Genomic DNA, 17,512 nt, shown 5'->3' with positions numbered 1-17,512 from the left:
GTATGTTAGGTACACACTGTCCTCTATTGTATCCACACTACTGTAAAATACTTCCTCCCTCTCTTCCCCAGTATTGAGCTGGATGAAGCCCCTTTGGTCCAGACAGCTGCCAATCTATTTAAGGCGTCCTGCTATAGGTACAGAGAGGAGCTGATGGCCGGGATCATCGTGGCGGGATGGGACAAGAGACGGGGAGGACAGGTTAGACTCTCCACTATAAGACACTACTCAGTACTTACTCTGTCCTTCTCTCTCTCCACTATCAGACACTACTCAGTACTTACTCTGTCCTTCTCTCTCCACTATCAGACACTACTCAATACTTATTCTGTCCTTCTCTCTCTCCACTATCAGACACTACTCAGTACTTACTCTGTCCTTCTCTCTCCACTATCAGACACTACTCAGTACTTACTCTGTCCTTCTCTCTCCACTATCAGACACTACTCAGTACTTACTCTGTCCTTCTCTCTCTCCACTATCAGACACTACTCAGTACTTACTCTGTCCTTCTCTCTCCACTATCAGACACTGCTCAATACTTACTCTGTCCTTCTCTCTCCACTATCAGACACTACTCAATACTTACTCTGTCCTTCTCTCTCCACTATCAGACACTACTCAGTACTTACTCTGTCCTTCTCTCTCCACTATCAGACACTGCTCAATACTTACTCTGTCCTTCTCTCTCCACTATCAGACACTGCTCAATACTTACTCTGTCCTTCTCTCTCTCCACTATCAGACACTACTCAATACTTACTCTGTCCTTCTCTCTCCACTATCAGACACTACTCAATACTTACTCTGTCATTCTCTCTCCACTATCAGACACTACTCAATACTTACTCTGTCCTTCTCTCTCCACTATCAGACACTACTCAATACTTACTCTGTCATTCTCTCTCCACTATCAGACACTACTCAATACTTACTCTGTCATTCTCTCTCCACTATCAGACACTACTCAATACTTACTCTGTCCTTCTCTCTCCACTATCAGACACTACTCAGTACTTACTCTGTCCTTCTCTCTCCACTATCAGACACTGCTCAATACTTACTCTGTCCTTCTCTCTCTCCACTATCAGACACTACTCAGTACTTACTCTGTCCTTCTCTCTCCACTATCAGACACTACTCAGTACTTACTCTGTCCTTCTCTCTCTCCACTATCAGACACTACTCAGTACTTACTCTGTCCTTCTCTCTCTCCACTATCAGACACTACTCAATACTTACTCTGTCATTCTCTCTCCACTATCAGACACTACTCAATACTTACTCTGTCCTTCTCTCTCTCCACTATCAGACACTACTCAGTACTTACTCTGTCCTTCTCTCTCCACTATCAGACACTACTCAATACTTACTCTGTCATTCTCTCTCCACTATCAGACACTACTCAATACTTACTCTGTCCTTCTCTCTCTCCACTATCAGACACTACTCAATACTTACTCTGTCCTTCTCTCTCCACTATCAGACACTACTCAATACTTACTCTGTCATTCTCTCTCCACTATCAGACACTACTCAATACTTACTCTGTCCTTCTCTCTCTCCACTATCAGACACTACTCAATACTTACTCTGTCATTCTCTCTCCACTATCAGACACTACTCAATACTTACTCTGTCCTTCTCTCTCCACTATCAGACACTACTCAATACTTACTCTGTCATTGGGCGGCAGGGTAGCCTTGTGGTTAGAGCGTTGGACTAGTAACCGGAAGGTTGCGAGTTCAAACCCCCGAGCTGACAAGGTACAAATCTGTCGTTCTGCCCCTGAACAGGCAGTTAACCCACTGTTCCCAGGCCGTCATTGAAAATAAGAATTTGTTCTTAACTGACTTGCCTGGTTAAATAAAGGTAAAATAAAAAAAATAAAAATAAAATTCTCTCTCCACTATCAGACACTACTCAATACTTACTCTGTCCTTCTCTCTCCACTATCAGACACTACTCAGTACTTACTCTGTCCTTCTCTCTCCACTATCAGACACTACTCAGTACTTACTCTGTCCTTCTCTCTCCACTATCAGACACTGCTCAATACTTACTCTGTCCTTCTCTCTCCACTATCAGACACTACTCAATACTTACTCTGTCCTTCTCTCTTCACTATCAGACACTACTCAGTACTTACTCTGTCCTTCTCTCTCCACTATCAGACACTGCTCAATACTTACTCTGTCCTTCTCTCTCTCCACTATCAGACACTGCTCAATACTTACTCTGTCCTTCTCTCTCCACTATCAGACACTACTCAATACTTACTCTGTCCTTCTCTCTCCACTATCAGACACTACTCAGTACTTAATCTGTCCTTCTCTCTCCACTATCGGACACTACTCAATACTTACTCTGTCCTTCTCTCTCCACTATCAGACACTGCTCAATACTTACTCTGTCCTTCTCTCTCTCCACTATCAGACACTACTCAGTACTTACTCTGTCCTTCTCTCTCCACTATCAGACACTACTCAATACTTACTCTGTCCTTCTCCCTCCACTATCAGACACTACTCAGTAGGTACTCTGTCCTTCTCTGTCCACTATCACACTACTCAATACTTACTCTGTCCTTCTCTCTCCGCTATCAGACACTACTCAGTACTTACTCTCTCCACTATCAGACACTACTCAGTACTTACTCTCTCCACTATCAGACACTACTCAGTACTTACTCTGTCCTTCTCTCTCCACTATCAGACACTACTCAGTACTTACTCTGTCCTTCTCTCTCCACTATCAGACACTGCTCAATACTTACTCTGTCCTTCTCTCTCCACTATCAGACACTGCTCAATACTTACTCTGTCCTTCTCTCTCTCCACTATCAGACACTACTCAATACTTACTCTGTCCTTCTCTCTCCACTATCAGACACTACTCAATACTTACTCTGTCATTCTCTCTCCACTATCAGACACTACTCAATACTTACTCTGTCCTTCTCTCTCCACTATCAGACACTACTCAATACTTACTCTGTCATTCTCTCTCCACTATCAGACACTACTCAATACTTACTCTGTCATTCTCTCTCCACTATCAGACACTACTCAATACTTACTCTGTCCTTCTCTCTCCACTATCAGACACTACTCAGTACTTACTCTGTTCTTCTCTCTCCACTATCAGACACTGCTCAATACTTACTCTGTCCTTCTCTCTCTCCACTATCAGACACTACTCAGTACTTACTCTGTCCTTCTCTCTCCACTATCAGACACTACTCAGTACTTACTCTGTCCTTCTCTCTCCACTATCAGACACTACTCAGTACTTACTCTGTCCTTCTCTCTCCACTATCAGACACTGCTCAATACTTACTCTGTCCTTCTCTCTCCACTATCAGACTCAATACTTACTCTGTCCTTCTCTCTCCACTATCAGACACTACTCAGTACTTACTCTGTCCTTCTCTCTCCACTATCAGACACTGCTCAATACTTACTCTGTCCTTCTCTCTCTCCACTATCAGACACTACTCAGTAGGTACTCTGTCCTTCTCTGTCCACTATCACACTACTCAATACTTACTCTGTCCTTCTCTCTCCGCTATCAGACACTACTCAGTACTTACTCTCTCCACTATCAGACACTACTCAGTACTTACTCTCTCCACTATCAGACACTACTCAGTACTTACTCTGTCCTTCTCTCTCCACTATCAGACACTACTCAGTACTTACTCTGTCCTTCTCTCTCCACTATCAGACACTACTCAATACTTACTCTGTCCTTCTCTCTCCACTATCAGACACTACTCAGTACTTACTCTCTCCACTATCAGACACTACTCAATGCTTACTCTGTCCTTCTCTCTCCACTACCAGACACTACTCAGTACTTACTCTCTCCACTATCAGACACTACTCACTACTTACTCTCTCCACTATCAGACACTACTCAGTACTTACTCTCTCCACTATCAGACACTACTCACTACTTACTCTCTCCACTATCAGACACTACTCAGTACTTACTCTCTCCACTATCAGACACTACTCAATGCTTACTCTGTCCTTCTCTCTCCACTATCAGACACTACTCAGTACTTACTCTCTCCACTATCAGACACTACTCACTACTTACTCTCTCCACTATCAGACACTACTCAGTACTTACTCTCTCCACTACCAGACACTACTCAGTACTTACTCTCTCCACTATCAGACACTACTCAGTACTTACTCTCTCCACTACCAGACACTACTCAGTACTTACTCTCTCCACTATCAGACACTACTCAGTACTTACTCTCTCCACTATCAGACACTACTCAGTACTTACTCTCTCCACTATCAGACACTACTCAGTACTTACTCTCTCCACTATCAGACACTACTCAGTACTTACTCTCTGTGTGTGCATGTGAATGTTTGTGTGAATGTGCGTGCGTATGTTTGTGTGAATGTGCGTGCGTATGTTTGTGTGAATGTGTGTGCGTATGTTTGTGTGAATGTGTGTGTGCATGAGAAGTCAGTATAAAATGAATTGTTTTGTACAACAGACCAGAACGTTCCCGTGAATAAACCTTATTGACTATTTTAGCTGGGCTAAAATCCTGATTAACAGACTGAGTAGTTTAATTGAATTGGTTTATTGAGAACATAATTCTCGCGACACCCCCCCCCCCAGGTGTACACTGTCCCAGTAGGAGGTATGCTGGTCAGACAGCCTGTATCAGTTGGAGGGTCAGGATCCACCTACATCTATGGTTACATGGACTCCAACTACAAACCCAACATGACAAAGGACCAGTGTCTTCGCCTGGTATCTGGAGGTACAAACACAAAACAAATCTTGTTCTTTGTTCAGTTTTGAGACTGGAGCGCATGCTACGGGTGGGTGTTGCAATGGTGACAAGTGAGCTGAGATAAGGTGGGGCTTTACCTAACAAAGACTTATAGATGACCTGGAGCCAGTGGGTTTGGCAACGAATATGAAGTGAGGGCCAGCCAACGAGAGCACACAGGTCGCAGTGGTGGGTAGTATATGGGGCTTTGGTGACAACACGGATGTCACTGTGATAGATTACATCCAATTTGTTGAGTAGAGTGTTGGAGGCTATTTTGTAAATTACATCACCGAAGTCGAGGATCGGTAGGATGGTCAGTTTTACAAGGGTATGTTTGGCAGCATGAGTGAAGGAGGCTTTGTTGCGAAATAGGAAGCCGGTTTTAGATTGGAGATGCTTAATGTGAGTCTGGAAGGAGAGTTTACAATCTAACCAGGTATTTGTAGTTGTCCACATATTCTAGGCCAGATGTGTGACAAACAGGTGCTGTTAGATTACAGTATTATAATTTTTCTGACCATTTGGAACAGTGTAAACAACACTAAATAAATTCTAAGTAAAAACAGAGTTCTAACGGAAATACATATTTAAAGCTTTTATTACATTAAAAAAATATAAAAAACTGCTATATTATTATTATTATTATTATTGTTATTATTATTATATTAACTGTTTTATAATAGTAACTATATTAACATATTAACTTGTTAACTTATATTAACTATAATATTATATTAACTTGTTAACTTATATTAACTATAATTAAATGAACTATATTATTATATTAACTATAATTAAATGAACTATATTATTATATTAACTATAATTAAATGAACTATATTATTATATTAACTATAATTAAATGAACTATATTATTATATTAACTATAATTAAATGAACTATATTATTATATTAACTATAATTAAATGAACTATATTATTATATTAACTATAATTAAATGAACTATATTATTATATTAACTATAATTAAATGAACTATATTATTATATTCACTGCATTATTATTATTTTGTATTTTCACCCCTTTTCTCCTCCCCAATTTCGTGGTTTCCACTTATTATTATATTAACAGTATTGTTATATTGTTATATTACCTGCATCATTATTATATTAGCTATTATTATATGAACTATTCTGATTATATTAGCTATTATTATATGAACTATTCTGATTATATTAGCTATTATTATATTAACTATTCTGATTATATTAGCTATTATTATATTAACTGTTATCATGTTAACTATATTATTCCCCCGACAGCCCTGTTATCATGTTAACTATATTATCCCCCCGACAGCCCTGTTATCATGTTAACTATATTATCCCCCCGACAGCCCTGTCCCTGTTATCATGTTAACTATATTATCCCCCCGACAGCCCTGTCCCTGTTATCATGTTAACTATATTATCCCCCGACAGCCCTGTCCCTGTTATCATGTTAACTATATTATTCCCCCGACAGCCCTGTCCCTGTTATCATGTTAACTATATTATCCCCCGACAGCCCTGTTATCATGTTAACTATATTATTCCCCCGACAGCCCTGTCCCTGTTATCATGTTAACTATATTATCCCCCCGACAGCCCTGTTATCATGTTAACTATATTATTCCCCCGACAGCCCTGTTATCATGTTAACTATATTATTCCCCCGACAGCCCTGTTATCATGTTAACTATATTATTCCCCCGACAGCCCTGTCCCTGTTATCATGTTAACTATATTATCCCCCGACAGCCCTGTTATCATGTTAACTATATTATCCCCCCGACAGCCCTGTCCCTGTTATCATGTTAACTATATTATCCCCCGACAGCCCTGTTATCATGTTAACTATATTATCCCCCCGACAGCCCTGTCCCTGTTATCATGTTAACTATATTATTCCCCCGACAGCCCTGTTATCATGTTAACTATATTATTCCCCGACAGCCCTGTTATCATGTTAACTATATTATCCCCCCGACAGCCCTGTCCCTGTTATCATGTTAACTATATTATCCCCCCGACAGCCCTGTTATCATGTTAACTATATTATTCCCCCCGACAGCCCTGTCCCTGTTATCATGTTAACTATATTATTCCCCCGACAGCCCTGTTATCATGTTAACTATATTATCCCCCGACAGCCCTGTTATCATGTTAACTATATTATCCCCCCGACAGCCCTGTCCCTGTTATCATGTTAACTATATTATCCCCCGACAGCCCTGTTATCATGTTAACTATATTATCCCCCGACAGCCCTGTTATCATGTTAACTATATTATCCCCCCGACAGCCCTGTCCCTGTTATCATGTTAACTATATTATCCCCCGACAGCCCTGTTATCATGTTAACTATATTATCCCCCCGACAGCCCTGTCCCTGTTATCATGTTAACTATATTATTCCCCCGACAGCCCTGTCCCTGTTATCATGTTAACTATATTATTCCCCCGACAGCCCTGTCCCTGTTATCATGTTAACTATATTATTCCCCCGACAGCCCTGTCCCTGTTATCATGTTAACTATATTATCCCCCCGACAGCCCTGTCCCTGTTATCATGTTAACTATATTATCCCCCGACAGCCCTGTCCCTGTTATCATGTTAACTATATTATTCCCCCGACAGCCCTGTCCCTGTTATCATGTTAACTATATTATTCCCCCGACAGCCCTGTCCCTGTTATCATGTTAACTATATTATCCCCCCGACAGCCCTGTCCCTGTTATCATGTTAACTATATTATTCCCCCGACAGCCCTGTTATCATGTTAACTATATTATTCCCCCGACAGCCCTGTCCCTGTTATCATGTTAACTATATTATCCCCCCGACAGCCCTGTTATCATGTTAACTATATTATCCCCCCGACAGCCCTGTTATCATGTTAACTATATTATCCCCCCGACAGCCCTGTCCCTGTTATCATGTTAACTATATTATTCCCCGACAGCCCTGTTATCATGTTAACTATATTATCCCCCCGACAGCCCTGTCCCTGTTATCATGTTAACTATATTATCCCCCCGACAGCCCTGTCCCTGTTATCATGTTAACTATATTATTCCCCGACAGCCCTGTCCCTGTTATCATGTTAACTATATTATCCCCCCGACAGCCCTGTTATCATGTTAACTATATTATCCCCCGACAGCCCTGTTCCTGTTATCATGTTAACTATATTATCCCCCCGACAGCCCTGTTATCATGTTAACTATATTATCCCCCCGACAGCCCTGTCCCTGTTATCATGTTAACTATATTATTCCCCCGACAGCCCTGTCCCTGTTATCATGTTAACTATATTATCCCCCCGACAGCCCTGTCCCTGTTATCATGTTAACTATATTATTCCCCCGACAGCCCTGTCCCTGTTATCATGTTAACTATATTATTCCCCCGACAGCCCTGTTATCATGTTAACTATATTATCCCCCCGACAGCCCTGTCCCTGTTATCATGTTAACTATATTATCCCCCCGACAGCCCTGTCCCTGTTATCATGTTAACTATATTATCCCCCGACAGCCCTGTTATCATGTTAACTATATTATTCCCCCGACAGCCCTGTCCCTGTTATCATGTTAACTATATTATCCCCCCGACAGCCCTGTTATCATGTTAACTATATTATCCCCCCGACAGCCCTGTCCCTGTTATCATGTTAACTATATTATTCCCCGACAGCCCTGTCCCTGTTATCATGTTAACTATATTATCCCCCCGACAGCCCTGTTATCATGTTAACTATATTATCCCCCCGACAGCCCTGTCCCTGTTATCATGTTAACTATATTATCCCCCGACAGCCCTGTCCCTGTTATCATGTTAACTATATTATCCCCCCGACAGCCCTGTTATCATGTTAACTATATTATTCCCCCGACAGCCCTGTCCCTGTTATCATGTTAACTATATTATCCCCCCGACAGCCCTGTCCCTGTTATCATGTTAACTATATTATCCCCCCGACAGCCCTGTTATCATGTTAACTATATTATCCCCCCGACAGCCCTGTCCCTGTTATCATGTTAACTATATTATTCCCCCGACAGCCCTGTCCCTGTTATCATGTTAACTATATTATCCCCCCGACAGCCCTGTCCCTGTTATCATGTTAACTATATTATCCCCCCGACAGCCCTGTCCCTGTTATCATGTTAACTATATTATCCCCCCGACAGCCCTGTCCCTGTTATCATGTTAACTATATTATCCCCCCGACAGCCCTGTTATCATGTTAACTATATTATCCCCCCGACAGCCCTGTCCCTGTTATCATGTTAACTATATTATTCCCCCGACAGCCCTGTTATCATGTTAACTATATTATCCCCCCGACAGCCCTGTTATCATGTTAACTATATTATCCCCCGACAGCCCTGTTATCATGTTAACTATATTATCCCCCCGACAGCCCTGTTATCATGTTAACTATATTATTCCCCGACAGCCCTGTCCCTGTTATCATGTTAACTATATTATCCCCCCGACAGCCCTGTTATCATGTTAACTATATTATCCCCCCGACAGCCCTGTCCCTGTTATCATGTTAACTATATTATTCCCCCGACAGCCCTGTCCCTGTTATCATGTTAACTATATTATTCCCCCGACAGCCCTGTTATCATGTTAACTATATTATTCCCCCGACAGCCCTGTCCCTGTTATCATGTTAACTATATTATTCCCCCGACAGCCCTGTCCCTGTTATCATGTTAACTATATTATCCCCCGACAGCCCTGTCCCTGTTATCATGTTAACTATATTATCCCCCCGACAGCCCTGTCCCTGTTATCATGTTAACTATATTATCCCCCCGACAGCCCTGTCCCTGTTATCATGTTAACTATATTATTCCCCCGACAGCCCTGTTATCATGTTAACTATATTATCCCCCGACAGCCCTGTCCCTGTTATCATGTTAACTATATTATCCCCCCGACAGCCCTGTCCCTGTTATCATGTTAACTATATTATCCCCCCGACAGCCCTGTTATCATGTTAACTATATTATTCCCCGACAGCCCTGTCCCTGTTGTCATGTTAACTATATTATCCCCCCGACAGCCCTGTTATCATGTTAACTATATTATTCCCCCGACAGCCCTGTTATCATGTTAACTATATTATCCCCCCGACAGCCCTGTTATCATGTTAACTATATTATTCCCCCGACAGCCCTGTTATCATGTTAACTATATTATCCCCCGACAGCCCTGTCCCTGTTATCATGTTAACTATATTATTCCCCCGACAGCCCTGTTATCATGTTAACTATATTATTCCCCCGACAGCCCTGTCCCTGTTATCATGTTAACTATATTATCCCCCCGACAGCCCTGTCCCTGTTATCATGTTAACTATATTATCCCCCGACAGCCCTGTCCCTGTTATCATGTTAACTATATTATCCCCCCGACAGCCCTGTTATCATGTTAACTATATTATCCCCCGACAGCCCTGTCCCTGTTATCATGTTAACTATATTATCCCCCCGACAGCCCTGTCCCTGTTATCATGTTAACTATATTATCCCCCCGACAGCCCTGTCCCTGTTATCATGTTAACTATATTATTCCCCCGACAGCCCTGTCCCTGTTATCATGTTAACTATATTATCCCCCCGACAGCCCTGTTATCATGTTAACTATATTATTCCCCGACAGCCCTGTCCCTGTTGTCATGTTAACTATATTATCCCCCCGACAGCCCTGTTATCATGTTAACTATATTATTCCCCCGACAGCCCTGTTATCATGTTAACTATATTATCCCCCCGACAGCCCTGTTATCATGTTAACTATATTATTCCCCCGACAGCCCTGTTATCATGTTAACTATATTATCCCCCCGACAGCCCTGTCCCTGTTATCATGTTAACTATATTATTCCCCCGACAGCCCTGTTATCATGTTAACTATATTATCCCCCGACAGCCCTGTCCCTGTTATCATGTTAACTATATTATCCCCCCGACAGCCCTGTCCCTGTTATCATGTTAACTATATTATCCCCCGACAGCCCTGTTATCATGTTAACTATATTATTCCCCCGACAGCCCTGTCCCTGTTATCATGTTAACTATATTATCCCCCGACAGCCCTGTCCCTGTTATCATGTTAACTATATTATTCCCCGACAGCCCTGTTATCATGTTAACTATATTATTCCCCCGACAGCCCTGTCCCTGTTATCATGTTAACTATATTATTCCCCGACAGCCCTGTTATCATGTTAACTATATTATTCCCCCGACAGCCCTGTTATCATGTTAACTATATTATTCCCCCGACAGCCCTGTTATCATGTTAACTATATTATCCCCCTGACAGCCCTGTTATCATGTTAACTATATTATTCCCCCGACAGCCCTGTTATCATGTTAACTATATTATCCCCCGACAGCCCTGTCCCTGTTATCATGTTAACTATATTATTCCCCGACAGCCCTGTTATCATGTTAACTATATTATTCCCCCGACAGCCCTGTTATCATGTTAACTATATTATCCCCCCGACAGCCCTGTCCCTGTTATCATGTTAACTATATTATTCCCCGACAGCCCTGTCCCTGTTATCATGTTAACTATATTATCCCCCCGACAGCCCTGTTATCATGTTAACTATATTATTCCCCCGACAGCCCTGTCCCTGTTATCATGTTAACTATATTATCCCCCCAACAGCCCTGTTATCATGTTAACTATATTATCCCCCGACAGCCCTGTTATCATGTTAACTATATTATTCCCCCGACAGCCCTGTTATCATGTTAACTATATTATCCCCCCGACAGCCCTGTCCCTGTTATCATGTTAACTATATTATCCCCCCGACAGCCCTGTCCCTGTTATCATGTTAACTATATTATCCCCCGACAGCCCTGTCCCTGTTATCATGTTAACTATATTATCCCCCCGACAGCCCTGTCCCTGTTATCATGTTAACTATATTATTCCCCGACAGCCCTGTTATCATGTTAACTATATTATCCCCCCGACAGCCCTGTCCCTGTTATCATGTTAACTATATTATTCCCCGACAGCCCTGTCCCTGTTATCATGTTAACTATATTATTCCCCCGACAGCCCTGTTATCATGTTAACTATATTATCCCCCCGACAGCCCTGTCCCTGTTATCATGTTAACTATATTATCCCCCGACAGCCCTGTTATCATGTTAACTATATTATTCCCCCGACAGCCCTGTCCCTGTTATCATGTTAACTATATTATCCCCCCGACAGCCCTGTTATCATGTTAACTATATTATTCCCCCGACAGCCCTGTTATCATGTTAACTATATTATCCCCCCGACAGCCCTGTCCCTGTTATCATGTTAACTATATTATTCCCCCGACAGCCCTGTCCCTGTTATCATGTTAACTATATTATCCCCCCGACAGCCCTGTCCCTGTTATCATGTTAACTATATTATCCCCCCGACAGCCCTGTCCCTGTTATCATGTTAACTATATTATTCCCCCGACAGCCCTGTTATCATGTTAACTATATTATCCCCCGACAGCCCTGTCCCTGTTATCATGTTAACTATATTATTCCCCCGACAGCCCTGTCCCTGTTATCATGTTAACTATATTATTCCCCCGACAGCCCTGTTATCATGTTAACTATATTATCCCCCGACAGCCCTGTCCCTGTTATCATGTTAACTATATTATCCCCCGACAGCCCTGTCCCTGTTATCATGTTAACTATATTATTCCCCCGACAGCCCTGTTATCATGTTAACTATATTATTCCCCCGACAGCCCTGTTATCATGTTAACTATATTATCCCCCTGACAGCCCTGTTATCATGTTAACTATATTATTCCCCCGACAGCCCTGTCCCTGTTATCATGTTAACTATATTATCCCCCGACAGCCCTGTCCCTGTTATCATGTTAACTATATTATTCCCCCGACAGCCCTGTCCCTGTTATCATGTTAACTATATTATTCCCCCGACAGCCCTGTCCCTGTTATCATGTTAACTATATTATCCCCCCGACAGCCCTGTCCCTGTTATCATGTTAACTATATTATTCCCCCGACAGCCCTGTTATCATGTTAACTATATTATCCCCCCGACAGCCCTGTTATCATGTTAACTATATTATCCCCCCGACAGCCCTGTTATCATGTTAACTATATTATCCCCCGACAGCCCTGTTATCATGTTAACTATATTATTCCCCCGACAGCCCTGTCCCTGTTATCATGTTAACTATATTATCCCCCCGACAGCCCTGTTATCATGTTAACTATATTATCCCCCGACAGCCCTGTTATCATGTTAACTATATTATTCCCCCGACAGCCCTGTCCCTGTTATCATGTTAACTATATTATTCCCCCGACAGCCCTGTCCCTGTTATCATGTTAACTATATTATTCCCCCGACAGCCCTGTCCCTGTTATCATGTTAACTATATTATCCCCCGACAGCCCTGTTATCATGTTAACTATATTATTCCCCCGACAGCCCTGTTATCATGTTAACTATATTATCCCCCGACAGCCCTGTCCCTGTTATCATGTTAACTATATTATCCCCCCGACAGCCCTGTCCCTGTTATCATGTTAACTATATTATCCCCCCGACAGCCCTGTCCCTGTTATCATGTTAACTATATTATCCCCCCGACAGCCCTGTCCCTGTTATCATGTTAACTATATTATTCCCCGACAGCCCTGTTATCATGTTAACTATATTATCCCCCCGACAGCCCTGTCCCTGTTATCATGTTAACTATATTATCCCCCGACAGCCCTGTTATCATGTTAACTATATTATTCCCCCGACAGCCCTGTCCCTGTTATCATGTTAACTATATTATTCCCCCGACAGCCCTGTTATCATGTTAACTATATTATCCCCCGACAGCCCTGTTATCATGTTAACTATATTATTCCCCCGACAGCCCTGTTATCATGTTAACTATATTATCCCCCCGACAGCCCTGTCCCTGTTATCATGTTAACTATATTATCCCCCGACAGCCCTGTCCCTGTTATCATGTTAACTATATTATTCCCCCGACAGCCCTGTCCCTGTTATCATGTTAACTATATTATTCCCCCGACAGCCCTGTCCCTGTTATCATGTTAACTATATTATCCCCCCGACAGCCCTGTTATCATGTTAACTATATTATCCCCCCGACAGCCCTGTCCCTGTTATCATGTTAACTATATTATCCCCCGACAGCCCTGTCCCTGTTATCATGTTAACTATATTATCCCCCCGACAGCCCTGTTATCATGTTAACTATATTATCCCCCCGACAGCCCTGTCCCTGTTATCATGTTAACTATATTATCCCCCGACAGCCCTGTCCCTGTTATCATGTTAACTATATTATCCCCCCGACAGCCCTGTCCCTGTTATCATGTTAACTATATTATCCCCCCGACAGCCCTGTTATCATGTTAACTATATTATCCCCCCGACAGCCCTGTCCCTGTTATCATGTTAACTATATTATCCCCCGACAGCCCTGTCCCTGTTATCATGTTAACTATATTATCCCCCCGACAGCCCTGTTATCATGTTAACTATATTATCCCCCGACAGCCCTGTCCCTGTTATCATGTTAACTATATTATCCCCCCGACAGCCCTGTCCCTGTTATCATGTTAACTATATTATCCCCCCGACAGCCCTGTTATCATGTTAACTATATTATTCCCCGACAGCCCTGTCCCTGTTATCATGTTAACTATATTATTCCCCCGACAGCCCTGTCCCTGTTATCATGTTAACTATATTATTCCCCCGACAGCCCTGTCCCTGTTATCATGTTAACTATATTATCCCCCCGACAGCCCTGTCCCTGTTATCATGTTAACTATATTATTCCCCCGACAGCCCTGTCCCTGTTATCATGTTAACTATATTATCCCCCCGACAGCCCTGTTATCATGTTAACTATATTATTCCCCCGACAGCCCTGTCCCTGTTATCATGTTAACTATATTATTCCCCCGACAGCCCTGTCCCTGTTATCATGTTAACTATATTATTCCCCCGACAGCCCTGTCCCTGTTATCATGTTAACTATATTATCCCCCCGACAGCCCTGTCCCTGTTATCATGTTAACTATATTATCCCCCCGACAGCCCTGTCCCTGTTATCATGTTAACTATATTATTCCCCCGACAGCCCTGTCCCTGTTATCATGTTAACTATATTATTCCCCCGACAGCCCTGTCCCTGTTATCATGTTAACTATATTATCCCCCCGACAGCCCTGTTATCATGTTAACTATATTATTCCCCCGACAGCCCTGTCCCTGTTATCATGTTAACTATATTATCCCCCCGACAGCCCTGTCCCTGTTATCATGTTAACTATATTATCCCCCGACAGCCCTGTCCCTGTTATCATGTTAACTATATTATCCCCCCGACAGCCCTGTCCCTGTTATCATGTTAACTATATTATCCCCCCGACAGCCCTGTCCCTGTTATCATGTTAACTATATTATCCCCCCGACAGCCCTGTCCCTGTTATCATGTTAACTATATTATCCCCCGACAGCCCTGTTATCATGTTAACTATATTATCCCCCCGACAGCCCTGTTATCATGTTAACTATATTATCCCCCCGACAGCCCTGTCCCTGTTATCATGTTAACTATATTATCCCCCCGACAGCCCTGTCCCTGTTATCATGTTAACTATATTATCCCCCCGACAGCCCTGTCCCTGTTATCATGTTAACTATATTATCCCCCGACAGCCCTGTCCCTGTTATCATGTTAACTATATTATCCCCCGACAGCCCTGTCCCTGTTATCATGTTAACTATATTATTCCCCCGACAGCCCTGTTATCATGTTAACTATATTATTCCCCCGACAGCCCTGTCCCTGTTATCATGTTAACTATATTATCCCCCCGACAGCCCTGTTATCATGTTAACTATATTATCCCCCCGACAGCCCTGTTATCATGTTAACTATATTATTCCCCCCGACAGCCCTGTCCCTGTTATCATGTTAACTATATTATTCCCCCGACAGCCCTGTCCCTGTTATCATGTTAACTATATTATCCCCCCGACAGCCCTGTTATCATGTTAACTATATTATCCCCCCGACAGCCCTGTCCCTGTTATCATGTTAACTATATTATCCCCCGACAGCCCTGTCCCTGTTATCATGTTAACTATATTATCCCCCCGACAGCCCTGTCCCTGTTATCATGTTAACTATATTATCCCCCGACAGCCCTGTCCCTGTTATCATGTTAACTATATTATTCCCCCCGACAGCCCTGTTATCATGTTAACTATATTATCCCCCGACAGCCCTGTCCCTGTTATCATGTTAACTATATTATCCCCCCGACAGCCCTGTCCCTGTTATCATGTTAACTATATTATCCCCCCGACAGCCCTGTTATCATGTTAACTATATTATCCCCCCGACAGCCCTGTCCCTGTTATCATGTTAACTATATTATCCCCCCGACAGCCCTGTCCCTGTTATCATGTTAACTATATTATCCCCCGACAGCCCTGTCCCTGTTATCATGTTAACTATATTATCCCCCCGACAGCCCTGTCCCTGTTATCATGTTAACTATATTATCCCCCCGACAGCCCTGTTATCATGTTAACTATATTATCCCCCCGACAGCCCTGTCCCTGTTATCATGTTAACTATATTATTTCCCCGACAGCCCTGTCCCTGGCTATGGAGAGGGATGGGTCCAGTGGAGGCGTGGTCCGGCTGGCAGCCATCTCAGAGACGGGAGTAGACAGACAGGTCATCCTGGGAAATCAGCTACCTAAATGGTCTACTGCTTAAAGACAGAGACACACAGTTCTGTTAGGCAGACCAGGCACCAGTGATGCAGCATAACTTTGTAAAGCCCTTCAGATTTCTAATAAAAAATAAGCAAATTTAAATAAAGTTGTTTTGGAAGTAAATATTGTTTCTTTTGTGGTCACTGATGAACAGCCTGTTTAATTGTTAATCAGAAAGGGAGAGACTGGAGTGTAGATATACCCTACTGTCTGTCTAAAGGACTGGAGATATACCCTACTGTCTGTCTAAAGGACTGGAGATATACCCTACTGTCTGTCTAAAGGACTGGAGATATGCCCTACTGTCTGTCTAAAGGACTGGAGATATACCCTACTGTCTGTCTAAAGGACTGGAGATATACCCTACTGTCTGTCTAAAGGACTGGAGATATACCCTACTGTCTGTTTAAAGGACTGGAGATATACCCTACTGTCTGTCTAAAGGACTGGAGATATACCCTACTGTCTGTCTAAAGGACTGGAGATATACCCTACTGTCTGTCTAAAGGACTGGAGATATACCCTACTGTCTGTCTAAAGGACTGGAGATATACCCTACTGTCTGTCTAAAGGACTGGATATATACCCTACTGTCTGTCTAAAGGACTGGAGATATACCCTACTGTCTGTTTAAAGGACTGGAGATATACCCTACTGTCTGTCTAAAGGACTGGAGATATACCCTACTGTCTGTCTAAAGGACTGGAGATATACCCTACTGTCTGTCTAAAGGACTGGAGATATACCCTACTGTCTGTCTAAAGGACTGGAGATATACCCTACTGTCTGTCTAAAGGACTGGAGATATACCCTACTGTCTGTCTAAAGGACTGGAGATATACCCTACTGTCTGTCTAAAGGACTG

At 42.7% G+C, this 17,512-nt stretch overlaps 1 protein-coding gene across 1 annotated transcript in view; it reads left to right on the top strand.

The window, feature by feature from the left end:
- The window catches only part of LOC139417047 (proteasome 20S subunit beta 6), a 24,951-nt gene extending 8,181 nt beyond the window's left edge, over positions 1 to 16,770 (top strand). The window contains exons 4-6 of the mRNA XM_071166282.1: positions 72 to 201; positions 4,651 to 4,795; positions 16,521 to 16,770. Of these exons, the coding sequence (XP_071022383.1) occupies positions 72 to 201; positions 4,651 to 4,795; positions 16,521 to 16,648 (403 nt within the window). The 3' untranslated portion in view covers positions 16,649 to 16,770. The remainder of the gene's footprint in view (positions 1 to 71; positions 202 to 4,650; positions 4,796 to 16,520) is intronic.
- The last annotated feature ends 742 nt before the right edge of the window (positions 16,771 to 17,512 follow it).

This window comes from Oncorhynchus clarkii, chromosome 9 (genome assembly GCF_045791955.1).
Source record: "Oncorhynchus clarkii lewisi isolate Uvic-CL-2024 chromosome 9, UVic_Ocla_1.0, whole genome shotgun sequence".
In the NCBI taxonomy this organism is placed as follows: domain Eukaryota; kingdom Metazoa; phylum Chordata; class Actinopteri; order Salmoniformes; family Salmonidae; genus Oncorhynchus; species Oncorhynchus clarkii.
The sequence above is the reverse complement of the archived record's forward strand: the minus strand, read 5'-3'. Positions and strand labels throughout refer to the sequence as shown.